The sequence below is a fragment of the Scardinius erythrophthalmus genome (genome assembly GCF_964197995.2).
Source record: "Scardinius erythrophthalmus genome assembly, chromosome: 5".
NCBI lineage: Eukaryota > Metazoa > Chordata > Actinopteri > Cypriniformes > Leuciscidae > Scardinius > Scardinius erythrophthalmus.
This window is the reverse complement of record NC_138225.1, coordinates 24,003,558-24,018,202: the sequence shown is the minus strand read 5'-3', so window position 1 is coordinate 24,018,202 and position 14,645 is coordinate 24,003,558. Positions and strand designations below refer to the sequence as shown.

The 14,645-nt window shown below is 40.4% G+C and overlaps 1 protein-coding gene across 1 annotated transcript; it reads right to left on the bottom strand.

Moving 5' to 3' along the window:
- Positions 1-1,485: 1,485 nt before the first annotated feature.
- Positions 1,486-11,309, bottom strand: enc1 (ectodermal-neural cortex 1). Its single transcript, XM_081365652.1, has 4 exons — positions 10,903-11,309; positions 9,459-9,758; positions 7,405-8,929; positions 1,486-2,685 (listed from the first exon to the last, which is right to left on the bottom strand). Exons 2-3 carry the CDS (start codon positions 9,750-9,752, stop codon positions 7,448-7,450), a joined length of 1,776 nt encoding a protein of 591 aa, XP_081221778.1. The 5' UTR covers positions 9,753-9,758; positions 10,903-11,309; the 3' UTR covers positions 1,486-2,685; positions 7,405-7,447.
- Positions 11,310-14,645: the final 3,336 nt, after the last annotated feature.

Below are 14,645 nucleotides of genomic sequence, written 5' to 3'. Positions count from 1 at the left end.
TTTATTGACAACTAGGATTTCGTGACCATTTTAACACCAATTGAACCGTTTCAATGCACAAAAGGTTCTTTGGTTATAAGATTATTAAAATGTTCTTCCCACTAACACTTTGTCTACATGGGGCACTGCGTCACAACAGCTTGAGTCAGTCTACACTGACTGCGCCAAAGCAAAAGTTCTGAATCCATTCGTACTGTTGTTGGAAGTAGTGCACGTGCATGGAGTATGTTCAGAAATAGAACGAGGCATTGGTTTACTGTCTGTGCCACGTCACATACAGTGTAGACAGTATCTCTTTTTACAATGGGCTCTATTTGCTTTTTTCGAGTTGCGCCACTCACGTCCAGTGTAGTCAGTGTAAGAAAAAATATTCTTTGAAAAGTTCTTAGGGGAACCCAAAACGGTTCTTCAATAGAATTACGTTTACTTTTCAGAGTGATCCAGCAAGGTGTCTGTGACATATTCCTAATCCAATCATAATGTTCACAGCACAGCTGAACTATAAGGATCAGTCAAAGTTACGACATTCTGGCGACAGTTCCAGCTGTTCTGAGAGCAGCTGCATACGTCACATTCCCCAGCTAGCTTTTACATGAACCTTGCAGCCCACAGAAACCCTGGGTCAGCCTGAGCTCCAGTCCTGAGAGAGGCAGGGGAACAGAGGCTGCATACTGGAACGAGTTTGGCATGGGGTCACTAGGCACTGGTCGAAAGCACTTGATAAACTATGCTGATGTTCTAGTAGATGAAACTTAATGCTTTTTAAATGGTGGTTTGAGGTCCAATTATTCTGTATAAAACAGAAGTTGATGCAGGTCAGTGCACCATTACAGCCAGGTGGATTGATCTGTGGTTTAAGAACAAATGATGTTTAACTTTTCATTTAAAGAATCTAGATAGTTCACCCAAAAATGACAATTCTGAATCTGAGGGCGAGTACATGAAAATTTTTTGGGTGAACTGCCTACCCAGTTTGAAGAATTTTCCTTGCCGTCCCCTAATCTCTCAAAACCACTTTCCCACTCCCCCATCTGCTGACCTGCCCACTTGCACCCAGGGTAATCTGAGGCTGTGACATCATTCGGCCCATTCTTATCCTGTCAAAGACCTCTGACCCCCAAGCCTCCCTGTTTTTGATCAGATGAGCAAGAGGCTCAAGCGTTCGCTGACCACTACAAATTCCACCTGCTCAGTCAAAATTACCTTACGTATATGTGCAAAAAAGCAGCAGGAACACAGAGCATGTTGGGCCATGCGTGGGACAAAAACCTGTTAACTTTTATACATCCAAACATGTATACAAGCCAAAAAATAAAATAAAAATAACAATAAATAAAAAAAATTACTAATACACAATGGAAAACAAAAAACTTTAAAAAACCTCATAAATTAAGACTATTAATAGACACTGAAATATTTTTAAGCCAGACAGCCAGTTTCTTGCACTTTTCTTGCTATTGTCCTTTTTTTTTTTTTTTTTTTTTTACAGTTTAGTTGTTGCCATAGATACTGCATTCCCTCACAGGGTGATGAAATGGCTCTCACATCTTCTCTCTCTCCTTCTGTCGTTCACGTTTACCGTGACTGTATGTGCTTAGAATAGTACAGGCAAAAACAGTGAAGCAGAAGTGTCTCGCACAATTCGAGTTTTGTACAGGAGAATCTTGGAATATGAGTCGGTCAGTGATCAGAAGCTGGAAGGATAGGGTTTGTCGTCAGTTTCTCAGAGGGCATGCTCACGCTGTTTGTCGGGTGTTTATTTTGTAGGGGGTGGGAGTATGATCGGGTGTTGAGTGGGGTCAGATGGTCTCTCGTTCAGACTAACATGCTGGGACATGCCTCTTCCGCACTGTCACATACACACAGCTGGCGCGTGTACCTTGGGACACACTGTGCCCATGTCTATTTTCACACCAAGCTGCTAAGGTTTGTTCAACAGGAACAGTTCAGCAACAGTCTGTCCTCCTTGTACAGACGTGTGAAGGACAAATACGTAAAAAAGGCTCTCATGTTTCCTTCTGTCCTTTTTATTCTTTAAACCAGCAAAATATTACGTTTATCAGTCCATTACGAGCCCGCCTCAGTCTCTCTCCTTTTAAGCAAGGTCTATTTTTTAACATCACCATGGGATAAGAAAAGGTATATACATTTCAGGATGTGAAGTACTTTTCCTGGAGTATCTTAACATCTCCAATCATGCGTTGAGACTCCTGTTGATCTTCCTAATTAAAAGCTTCCACTCATCCTTCATGCAGTATAGAAATTAAGACAGGCATACAGGTCTATTTTAGCTTACATGGCATCAGCATTGTAAAAAAAAAAAAAAAAAACTGGTCAGTACACAAACGTGGGGGGGGGCGAAAGTAATGATTTATGCTGGTTATGATGGAAGCAGACAGGGCTTTCAGAATGCATCGCAGTTCTTTTGGTTTTCACTGTGAAGAACCACGTACTGATACTTCACAAAATGTTGGATACGACATCACAACGTTCTTGAAACTTCCAAGCAGGAAGTTAAAATATTTTGGCGAACTTGCAGCAGAAAAAAGCTTTGTGACTGGACTTTGTGCACAATACTTAGCTCTTATGGGAGAAAGTCTTTTTGTAAAATTGCACAGAGGGGTTATAGCGTTTCTTCACAGTTGGAATCCAGTAGACAATAACGACAAGTGGACACAAGGAACTCTGTGGAAAGAAAAGACAACAAAAACATTAGAAATGCAAATTAAACTCCCATAATGTCACATTTACGGCACATGCATTTCAGAAAAGTATAACATCTCATAAACAATTTAGACGTTAACCCTGGCCATTTGTTTCCCCCTCAAGGAAAAAACAAAAGGAGAGGACAGGTCAGACCCTCACACCTGCTCAGCAGCAGATACAAGCCAAAAGAAATTACACACACAAAGCCCTGTACTCTTTTAAAAACCATCTGCATTCAGTCAGATCATTGGTGGTATTAAGCTAAGAAAGAAGCATTTAGGAACCTAAATCACAACTAAATGTAGTCAACAAAAGCTTCCTCTTCTGTCTATTGTTGCACCAAATGCAATGGTGCGTTTTTCCTATTTGGCTTTGACTCCGCCATCGTTTTAAAGCCTTAAGCTTCTGCAAGGCCAATATCTATTCTTGAGTCTCGTGTTCTCTTTCTCTCTCAGGGCCTCTAGCTCGAAATAAGAGAAAAATGGAGTGAAGGTGATCATTTGAAAGCAAAAGTCCCCCAGAGCATCCAAATCAGGTTGTTAGCATGCATTCTCCCTCTCTTTTCCTTCCCAAATCCCACTTTCTTCTTTTAAGTTGTGCATAGTTCATAAAAACAACAGTAAAGGGCAACAGAGCCCTGCAGTTACAGAAGAAACGCTTGCCAATTAAACACACTCAAACAGAAGCCCAAAGAGACTGGAAGGGGGCAAAACCAAATCCATCCCTCCATCGATCCCGGGGCCGGCTGGGTGTAGATTCTACAGAGCTGTTTTTGAAGACAAAATGTTCAATGAACCATGGCACTTCATCTAAGCAGCATGGAGCTGACGGTGAATGAACACAGCTTGGACTAATGACCTCCCTCCACTCCCACACCAAACAAACAAACTCAAGCCTGGCATAAACACACACACACACACACACACACACACACACGAGTATGTGCAGATCACACTTGCGCACACGCGCATGAACATACAAGCTTCGCTTTTTACCATGGTGGATGTTTTCCATTGATGTCTTTTGTTTTTATACTGAGTTAATGATATTTTCTGTCTCTAGCCTGTACCTGTCCTTTTAATCTTTCTTTGCTGTCTCCACAAAAAATATTAAGCAGCCAGTTTCAACATTGATAATAATTAGAAATGTTTGTTGAGCACCAAATCAGCCTATTAGAATGATTTCTGAAGGATCACGTGACACTGAAGACTGGAGTAATGATGCTGAAAATTCAACTTTGCCATCACAGGAATACAATTACATCGTAAAACATTCAAATAGAAAAGTTATTTAAAATTGTAATAGTATTTACAATATTACCTTTTACATAATTTTATCAAATGTATGCAGCCTTGGTGAGACTTCTTTCAAAAGAGAGAGAGGGAAAAGATAAGCGATAAAGAGAGCAGTGTGTCAATGTACGTAGGAAAAGGGAGGATCTCTGTAACCAGATGCATTCCCATGGGAGAGAGATAGCAGGAGTTTTGAGTGTGAGAAAACATAGCCAGTCGGCGAGAACGAAAGAGCAAGACTGAAAATCTTTGTTTACCCTCCCTTATCCAGGCCTCCCCCTCTCCCCTCATCTCTGTCTTCTCTCTCCTCCCACTCCTCTGGCCAGCAGTGAGGCTCCTCATTGTTAGTAGGGAGGAAGCTTGCTTAGAACACTTCATGGTCTTTTAAATGCATTGGAATGGCTCAGTGAACAAAGGAAGGACCACCACTTTGAAATTAACTGCCCTGCCGAGGTGGGCAGCATTTCACAGGCACACATAGTCACAGAGACTTTAAAAGCAAAGCTAAATGACCAGCACCAAAGGGTCAGGACTGGAATGGGTGTTGTTTTTCATTGGGGAGGAAGTTAAGTTGGTGTAGAGCTTGTTTAGTCTACTGTCCTGTTTGGTTGACTGTCAGCATTTAGGGGTTATTCTGTTCTCACTGCACCTTCCATGGCAGAGAAGAAATGACTGTATAAAATATTAATTTCATTCTACCAGGCAGAGATAAAGCTTTCTATTGTTCGGTGCTTTCATTCAGAGAGTAAAGAAAAATCTTCTCATAAAATAAGAACAAAAATGCTGTCTATACGTTCTCTTTTCTTTCCAATGAAATACTCAACATATAAATGCATCTAGCTTGATTTCAGTTTTGCCCCCCAACACACATCACAATGTGAATTACAAGGATTCCAGCACAAATGTAAAACATGACGATTAACAGAACCGAAACCATTTATGAAAAAACAACAGCTATGACTCACTCACTTTTATAGATTGCTTAACTTCAGAGTAAAACATGCATGAGTCAAGCCAAAAAGATTTCCGAATAAAAATCATTTGAACCAACAACAGCGTGGGATTAAGCTGATCTCTGATCTTCCACTACAGTTATGAATCTATTGAATTAATTTTTGTTTTGCCACACACTTTTATCAGTATACATTGACTAAATCCATTTAAATGAAACCTGATTAAACTGACACAGTAGATACAAGTATGCTTGCATGCATATCCATCGGATTATAGCAATTAATTTTTTTTAGTCACATACACACCTCAGTCGGACTTTAATTTTTTGGTGTCATTGAATTAACGTACCAAGATAATGTGATTGTAGCTCTGCTTCTTCCAGCATGTACACACATTAAGGTGTGGTCATCATACATTCTTTTGGTCAACCCAGTTAAATCTGCATGGGGAAATCTTTTACCATTATGCAAAATTCCTGATTGTGTGGATTCCTAATTGAAATGACTGGATTTCCTGCATAAATTCACCAAACAATGGTAAATGTGACACCACCTTTAATCAGAAAGAGAGCGGTGATGAACAATATACATTTAATCATTCATATATTTGATTACGCATTGTGGCATGTATGCTCAGACAAAGATAAAGACTCTAGCTCAACAATATAACAGTCCATTGAAAACGAACTGCATAGTTACTGAACTGTTGCTCAGACGTAATGCAAGCATGCTCCATGTTGTCAACCCACTGCTCATTCAAATACACAACACCTCACCATTTCTTTCTCTGCCTTTCTCCCTCCTCCTCCATTCACCCTACCTCTCTTCCCTACTTCCTCCACCCTTAGACAAATTTCCCCCTCAGGAACAATAAAAGTCTTCTATTCTGCTTCAATTACCCTCGGTGCAACGCCCCTCACTGCACGCTCATAACTCATTCAGCCCTACCGCAAGCTGCCTCCTCACAACAGAGGCACACAAACACACAGTTTTACTTTGGATCTAAATTTTACATGTGAAGATTTGCATGTGCCCACGCGCACATTAAAATTCAGGTGTAGTCTAGCATCTTTCTATGGTAGGTGCGTGAAGCTTGAATCTCCAGCTCAAAGATGAAGGCTCTGAATTCTCTCAAGCAAGGATCTCTTTTTTCTCTCTCTCTCTCCCAGACTGGAGACTGATCAGATACAGCAGAGCCTCCGTATCAGCCAGACCAGACAGAGCACACAAACACTGCATCAGTGGGCATATCACTGCTGAGAGGTAGATACTGGAAAGCCTGATGCCCTTTTCTGATGCAGTCCTGCTGTGACCAAAGCCTGTTTTCCTGGAGACTGAGCAAGGCCCAATGCTTAACAGCTAGAATTTTTATGGACTCTCAGGAGACGTGACATCTGTAGCAACCTATTATAAAACGTCCATTATTGCACCAGCTTTGAAAGTTCTAGATTAAAGTGAAACACTGAGATTAGCACACCTATATATAACAGAAGAATCACTTCACAGAAAAAAAAGGAAAACTGTATAAAGGACCATCAGACAAGAAATGAGAAAAAAATTCAGAGAGCACCAGGGAGCTGATAGATAGAAATAAACATATCTGATTGCACATATGAGCAGAGTTGACCTGGTTGATATTCATAGCATGCTGCCTTGCCATTCCTTTCCTCTCTGACTCCTAACAAAGTCTAATTGCTCTGTCAATACTCAATTTGCCACTGATTTTAATAAGGTTCTTTGTCAAAGTATGCACATTGCAGCTCATGAGGGATAAATTATATCTATAATCCACTATATCCAAATGTAGTGTGCATATGAACAAACAAAGAGCCATGTAACCTTGTACATAGGATTTTTTCCTGTGTGTCTGTATGCTTACAAAGAGGGTAATGTGCATGCCAACCACAACACTGGGACTTAGAGTTAATTCAGTTGAAAATGAATTTTGGGAAAATTAGCAAATATTATTTTAACATGTTTAATGAGATGCATCCAGCCCATTGCTAATTAAGGACATTAACACTTCCTCTGAAATTCCCTAGAGTTTCAAGGGAAACTTATCTTAAATGTATTTCAGTCCTTACAAACTACAGTAACAATGCAGACATACATAGCACATTCTATACTATTTTTTATGAATTAAGTTATTTTAGTCTACTATAAAGTAATAAATTTAATTCATTTAAAATTAATTTATGCACACAACTTTATGTTGTACAGTATAAAACTGGATGTTCTGAATGGATTTTTAAATTTGATAAATATTGCATTTAACAGAGTTATTACATTATTTGTTTTAAAGTATTAATTAATAATACAGATACCAAATCTAATATTGCCAGATTACTGGTATGGTACAGCTACATAATGCATCCCTTTCTATAATAATAAAAAAAAAAAATTATATATATATAACAATTCTGGTAATTTTGTTTTTAGATTGCACAACCTACCTCATAGGAACAGCAGGGTCACAGAAGGAAGTACAGGCGTGCTTCAGGCTGGAAGGTGTTTCCAGGTGCTGACGAAGGCAGTGGGGATCAAGGAATAAGGTACGGTAGTGATGCTGTTCCAGGCATCGAGCGTAGGGTCATAGCAGTCCAGGGTTTTACAGCGCTGTGTACCAAAGTAGCCACCCACCACATAAAGTTTGTTTCCAGAGGCCACCGCCTGGCAGCTCATTCGTTTCGCTGTAACATCTCCAACTTTAGTCCACTGATAAGTCTCACTGCTGAATTTGTAGGCAGAGCAAGCAGAGAATTCGGTGTCACCCCCCATTACAAAGATCTGGTTGCCGAGAACAGCAGCTGCAGTGTAGCGCCACGGCTGCGGGCAGGTCGCCGGGACTGTCCAGCGATTTTCTGAGGGATCGTAGCACTGAACTTTGGGCAGCTTGTCGTGGGCCACACTCGTCCCTCCGAAGGCGAACAACTTAAGCTTCACGCTGACCACGGCTGCATTACTAACTCCTTCTCGCAGTGGTGCCACCATGCTCCACTTGTTAGCAACTGGGTCAAACTGCTCTACCTGCTTCAAGGACACAGATGGTGATGCAGGCAGACAGCCAGTGGCAGCTGTGTGACCTCCGACAACATACAGGCAGTGGCGTAACTCAGCGGAACCGTGACCGAAACGTGCTATCAGCATCGGAGCCGCTTTAGACCATTCCTCCTGTAACGTATCGTACACCCAAACGTCCTTAGACACACCGTTCTCAGAGCCCCGGCCACCTGTCACGTACACTTTGCAGCCAATGGCACAGGCGCTGAACTCCTTTCGTGGGCTGGGGATGTCTGCCTTTGGAATGATCTCTTTGGCCTTCTGGTCCACCAGGTAGAGCTTGTCGCACATAAACGTGGGGCCGCCCAGCAAGAAAAGGGCATGACTGGTCTTGCGAGGCCGGGCGCAAGGACTGTTGACGACGCCGTCGTTTTGCAAGATGCGCAGTTTGCAGCGGATGGCCTCGTCTACCAGCTCTTTGCTTTTAGCCTGTGCGATGATGAGCTCCTCCGTAGAGACGTTCTCCATAAGGAAGATGGCAGGCAGGAGAGCCAGACGCACAGTACGGAGCAGCTCTGGAAGATGACAGTGCCTCCTCTCAAGGTCGTAGTTCACCCAGTTGAGAGCTGACTCGTAGACCAGACGCTCGTCCTCGGTTTCGAGCTCTTCGTGTGCCAGCAGTTGGACCAGCATGTCCTTGGGCAGCTGGAGAAACTCTTCAGTCTTGCAGATAGCCGGGAAGTTACTGAGACACATGCTCCAGGACAGCTGGAACAGCTGGGTGCACTGGTGAGCATCCGAAAGCAGCAGCATGCCCAGGCAATTGGATGGATGGAGGTTCTTCTCCAGGAACTCTGCACAGGCATCACGAATGTCCTGAAACTCCAGCATGTCACCGGCCTCAAGAAGAGACTCTGCGTTCTCCTCGTTTATTATTACTCTTGACGAGTAGGCGTAGTCCAGTAGGAGCTCCAATACCTTGACAATGTGGAGTAAAAATAAAGTTAACCTAAAAGTGATAACCTCTAATTTTTGCAGTCTAACTGCAATATGAATTACTTGAAGCCCACGGAGCTATTGTTTTGCAAAAGCAAGTCTGATGTTCAAACCCAGAGGTTCTCCAAGTTTTAGAACTCTCCAATCAATCATATGTTGTACCTTTGAGAAGCATACAATTTAAAGAGACCCCCCCCCCAAATATTTTTGTAATTTACTCCCTCAAAATATCATATATTGTGTTTTAATGGTTTTGTCCTACAGTGAAAGTCACCAGGGTCCAAAAAACATTGGACCCCACTGACTTAAAGAAAGAAAGAAAAGAAGATCACCTTCATTCATCAACATTTTTTCAAATTATCTTATTTTGTGTTCCACAGAAGAAAACCATACAGGTTTGGAACCACATAAGGGTTGAGTAAATTATGGCAGTATTTTCATTTTTGGGTGAACTATCACTTCAACACACTTGGACTAGAATACAACACAAATTTAAACACTACAACAATACCTCTGGATGAATGGAGTCCCTGAAGTCCACTTCACTGTCCTGACTTTCTCTCAGCCCTCCGCTAAACATTGCTTCAAAGTAGCGGCTGCAGGCGGCCAGCACAGCCCTGTGGCATGGGAAAGAGCGGTTTCCAGCGTGGAGCAGAACATCCGTGAAGAGTCTCTGCTGACGAAGAGCATTCAGGTGCATTAGCACGCTGTCTGCGTACGAGGACTTGTGGAACAGGTAGATGTTCATAGAGCCCGTGCTGGCACGAGACTTGCGGTTCTCGTGGACACAGACAGACATTTTCATTGAATCCTGAAACAAAAAAAGAGAGAGAAATCATTTCATTGACAAAACTGGCATACTGCTGGGCTTTAAACAGCGGTATTTAAACCGTTTCAGAAGTTGACTGACATTGTTTTGAACAGTGATATGATCAATACTACACAAAGAGCATGTCAAACCTCAATAAGAAGGAAGAGAAAGATGAAGTAATTCTGCAAACACAACATAAAAAACAACTGGAAGCCTCTCTGATGTCTAGCCGACTGGAATGTGAACAAATGCAAGGGAGTCTAATCATTACCAGGTGTTCAAAGGCGGACGGATAAGGAGGGGAAACTGAAAAGGGGGAAAAAAAAACCTCTCAGAAGTAAACACCGCTGCCTGAAATTTACTGTGGAAAAGCGAACAAAGAGTTGTGCACCAGGCACAGAGTCAACACCAAGTGTGTCAATGTCACCGACTGCCATCTGGTTGCCTTTATGGTGCACATTCAAATCCAATCAGTCTGAATTTCCATGTAACCGATACACGCCCCCTGGTCCCTGCCTGCTGTCAACATCCCTCCGGAGAGAATTTAAATTGTGTTTCTGCTAATGTTCGAACTGAGCTAAATACATTAAGGACACAAAAGCAATGGTGATGTATCACACCTGATAGAGTCCAATAATCCATTTAAATTGGCCACAGCTGTGAAGTACAAGAGCCAGAAACCCTGTGCTGACATTGGCCATTAATTATTTTGCAACACAGCACTGAAAAATAGCAATGTGAATGACTGTATACATAAAGCATAAACAATCAGTAAATAACTTACAATAAAATAAAGTGTTATAACAAGTAGACTCTATGAAAAACTGCGTTTAAAGCACCGTTTATGTCTGTGCCAACAGATGTTACAGAAATCAAATTTAGAATGATGACAGATGACATCACTCAGACACATCACTATTTGTTTTATTTATTATTATACATTACAACCTAAAGTATTATTACTATAATACTTTTTTTTTTTTTTGGGATTTTCACAAGTTAATATAAACAAACCCTCATCAAAACATATAGTACCTTATAGCATGGAAGAAATGTTCAGCCAACCTATGGTGACTAAAGAATGCACGTGCATTTACATTTATGAAACTACAGACTTTGGTTAAAATTTAATTAAAAAAATTACCTGTTCAGGAGCAATGAAGACTTCAGTTCCGTCTGCCTTGGCCCTCAAACATGCCACAACGCGACAGGGACAGTCACAATACTGGCGGCGCCGCGCGCTCTGGTAACAGCGTCCGATGTCGCGTGGATAAACCACAAAATAAACAAATGAAGAGTAATTTAATCCAGACGCTTTTAACGTAAGAAATTAGCCTACAAGTATAGTTTGGTATATTGTTGCTGAGTTACATAGAAAACTAGTTCCTCTATGTTTGTGACTGCGGTGCATAAATACATTTGCTCGTATCGTCATACAGCAGCTCGCGCGTGCAGGTCTCTCTCAATAGTGAACAGCTGACGGGGTGTGAGCTTTTAGAGAGGAGGAAGAAAGAGAGGCGGAGCGCTACTGCTCTTTAGGAGAATGTGGGAGGAGATAGACTGCTAATCTGGCAGAGATAAGGAGATTGTTGGTGGGGCTCATTAATATAATAATTAAGGAATTGTATGAGGCTACATATCACCGGGGGGGTTGTGTGTATGAAAGTATTCAAAATCATTGCACGAATTAATGCTATATATTTCGTAATAAAAAGTCATAAAGCGTCCATTTAAGAAGTGCTGCATAAGGTAAAAGTTATCCAAATGAATAGCAACTTAAGTGGAAATGATGTGTATTCAAGTGAACGACGTTAATGTTCAATCATCTTGTCTAAACTGCACAAGGAGTTCAGCCTAAACTTTGTTCCTCGATAGTTAGAGATACACTACCATGCACACGTTACTTCAGACTCAAGAGCATAGACTGTCTGCTTCAGAGCTATGCTTCAGAGCTATTAGTGAATTTAATTTACGGAACAATGTCGCCCCCTGCTGAACAAAAGGCGCACTTGCGTTGTCTGTATCATACCTGTACATGCTCTTGCCATACTTGGATTTAAATTTCTACATTTTGAATGAACATTTCCAAGATTGGTCTTGCAGTAGTGTGGTAGACTAAAGCCCCCGTGGACCTAGTATGTTTCTTCCCCGAATTTACTTCTTGTCTATACAAAAATCTCACTGGATTATTGCAATACATGGCAAAAGGAATGATTGGAAATAAGTAAACTGATAAAGTGCCACCTAGCAGATGCCACCTACTCGTCATCAGCAGTGTTGGGGAAAGTTAAAAGTAACGTGTTACAATATTGCGTTACTCCTTAAAAAAGAACTTTGGAAAAAGAACCACTGGGCTGGGCTTGCTTGTTTGTTAAAAAAAAAAAATAAAAAAAATAATAATAATTCTATTTATGGCACATGTAAAGGCCCTTTCACACCAAAAGTGAAACGAATAAGCCTCAGGTTTAAGAAAATGCAAATGCACGCCTGTACAGTAGAGGGTGCAGCTCAAACAAACCTTTCAGCTGTTCTGCCATTCTGGATTGCAGGAGAATAGGATGCAAGGGAGGAAAGTTACACTTACTTCAGCAACAGAAAAAAAAAAAAAAGAAAAAAAAAAAAGAAACACAAATATGGTTTATCTAAAGTCATTTATGCTTATTTGTATGGCTGAATTGGATCATTGAAAATTCAGGAGCAAAGACATTGGTTAATAAAGTGAGATTAATGTATTTGTGTTATTTAACATATTTAATTATTGCATGTTTGTGTAATATTCTGAGTTTGCATTTTACTGTTTTTATTCATTTGAAGGAATTCATTTGAAGGAATTGTGCAAGTGAGCTCACATTTAGTCTAGAACTACAACCATAATGTTCACACAGCGCACACAACACCTTACTCTCGATTTGGACAGGAGAGCTGTCAATCAATAAATGAGAAAACAAAGTAACTTGCGTTACTTGTTTGAAAAAGTAACAGATATTTTGCCTTTATTTTTTTTTTAAATTTACTAATCTACTTAAAAAGGTAATCTGATTACGTAACTCGCGTTACTTGTGCTCAGGGGCGCCATGAAGAGTTTTATGGGGGGTATGCAAGACAGAATTTTGGGCCCCCTTCTTCCAGATGAAGTGATTCTTATTCTTAAGAGTTATAGATTCCAGGGCCCGTATCCCTAAAGATTCTGAGAATCCTCTCAGAGAGCGCCTAACTTAACCTAAAAATTCCTTGCCAGGAGTTTTAGCTTAGAAGTGATTCCAGAACATTTTCAGTGAACTCTGAGCAAGGAATGGATGGAAAATCCTATCTTAGTGAGGAGGTGTGGTTGACCCTGTTGCTAGGTATGAGTCATCATTTCAAAAGCCGTGATTGGTTGATCCTACAAGTTTGATGAAAATGAACTTTTGGTGATAATGAGCAAAGGATGTACCCTCAAATCAATTAACATAATTATACACTCTAATCTTATGCAGACTGTAATTGTAAATAATATTTCACATTCAAGAAAATATCTGGAAAATGAATAGTAAGCTGTAGGGGTTATAGCCTAACATTAGAATCTAAAATATGTGAAAACTTAAGCTCATTACACCCTGTTCAAATAATGATTCGTGTCTTATTTGCTCATATTAATATCCTAGCTGGCATATTTTGTACTTTCACTCCCATATGGACCCCATTGAAAACAAGATGGCCTATCTCAAGGGGCTGTCCTTAATGAAGTAGAAATTGCAACGTTACAACTCAGTGTGGTCTTAACGAGGGTAACACGGCTAAGCTTTTATCAATGCCTGTGATTGCTGGCTGGTCTTTTTATGAAGGCTTGTTAAAAAATAAAATAACAAACATGATTCCTGCACGATCCAATCTGTAGCGTCTCAATAATTCCCTGTCATCCAGTGTTTGCAGGCCATCTTTCCTGTTGGCCATTTTGTGCAGCTGCTTAGGGGAACTCCTAAGCCACTAAAAGTCCTCTTCCCTGCTCTTAGCAGATCTCGCCTTAGGAGCCCTTTTAAGCGCTAGGAATCTTGAGGAATAGCTTTTATATTAACTGGGATTTTCGTGTCACTTTTAGGGGAAATTCTAAGAAAACGTCATGACTCTGAGAATTTTCTTAGAATTTGACCGCTAGGAGCCACTTTTTGCACAAAAATTCTTTAGGGTTACAGGCCCAGATTTTTTCTTTTGACTTTTAATAAGAAATTGAAAATGTATTAGTTAACATTTATATTATTAACATAACATTTAATTTTAGTTTCAGTTTTAGTTATCTATATATATATAGCCCTGCTTCATATATATAGATAACATTTAATTTTAGTTTCAGTTTTAGTTATCTATATATATATAGCCCTGCTTCCCTTCCATCTCGTTGCAGTTTTAAGTCTTACACAGACAACAATCAAAAGGGGGCATTCATTGCCCCTCAGTCCCCCCTCCACCTTGGAGCACTTGGAGGCTCTACCCCCAAATGTGATTGATTTGAACCCTTTGATGAGTTGGATCAGACCGATGTGATTAACCACATAATGTTTAGGCTATTTGAGGTTTCAGACATTTAAATAGACATTTAAATGAAGTAGCTACTGTAAAAAAGAAGACATTTTTAGTTTTTATTTAATTCAAATTCCATATAGCCTGATGCTATTGGAAGCTGCAATAATAGCCTAATCCTTTCAATTATAATTTGACAATTTTGACAATTTCAAAGTGTTTTATTCATATCGGACACACATTGTATGAAACAATAAAGTTTACTATGTTCTTCTCCCAGTTCACCGGCCACTTTTATTTATCTCATGAAAATCTGAAAAAAGGATAAGCTGATCCCGTAGAAACCATTGGCACCAGTACTTAGGCTTACAATGCTTTAGGGAAAATTGC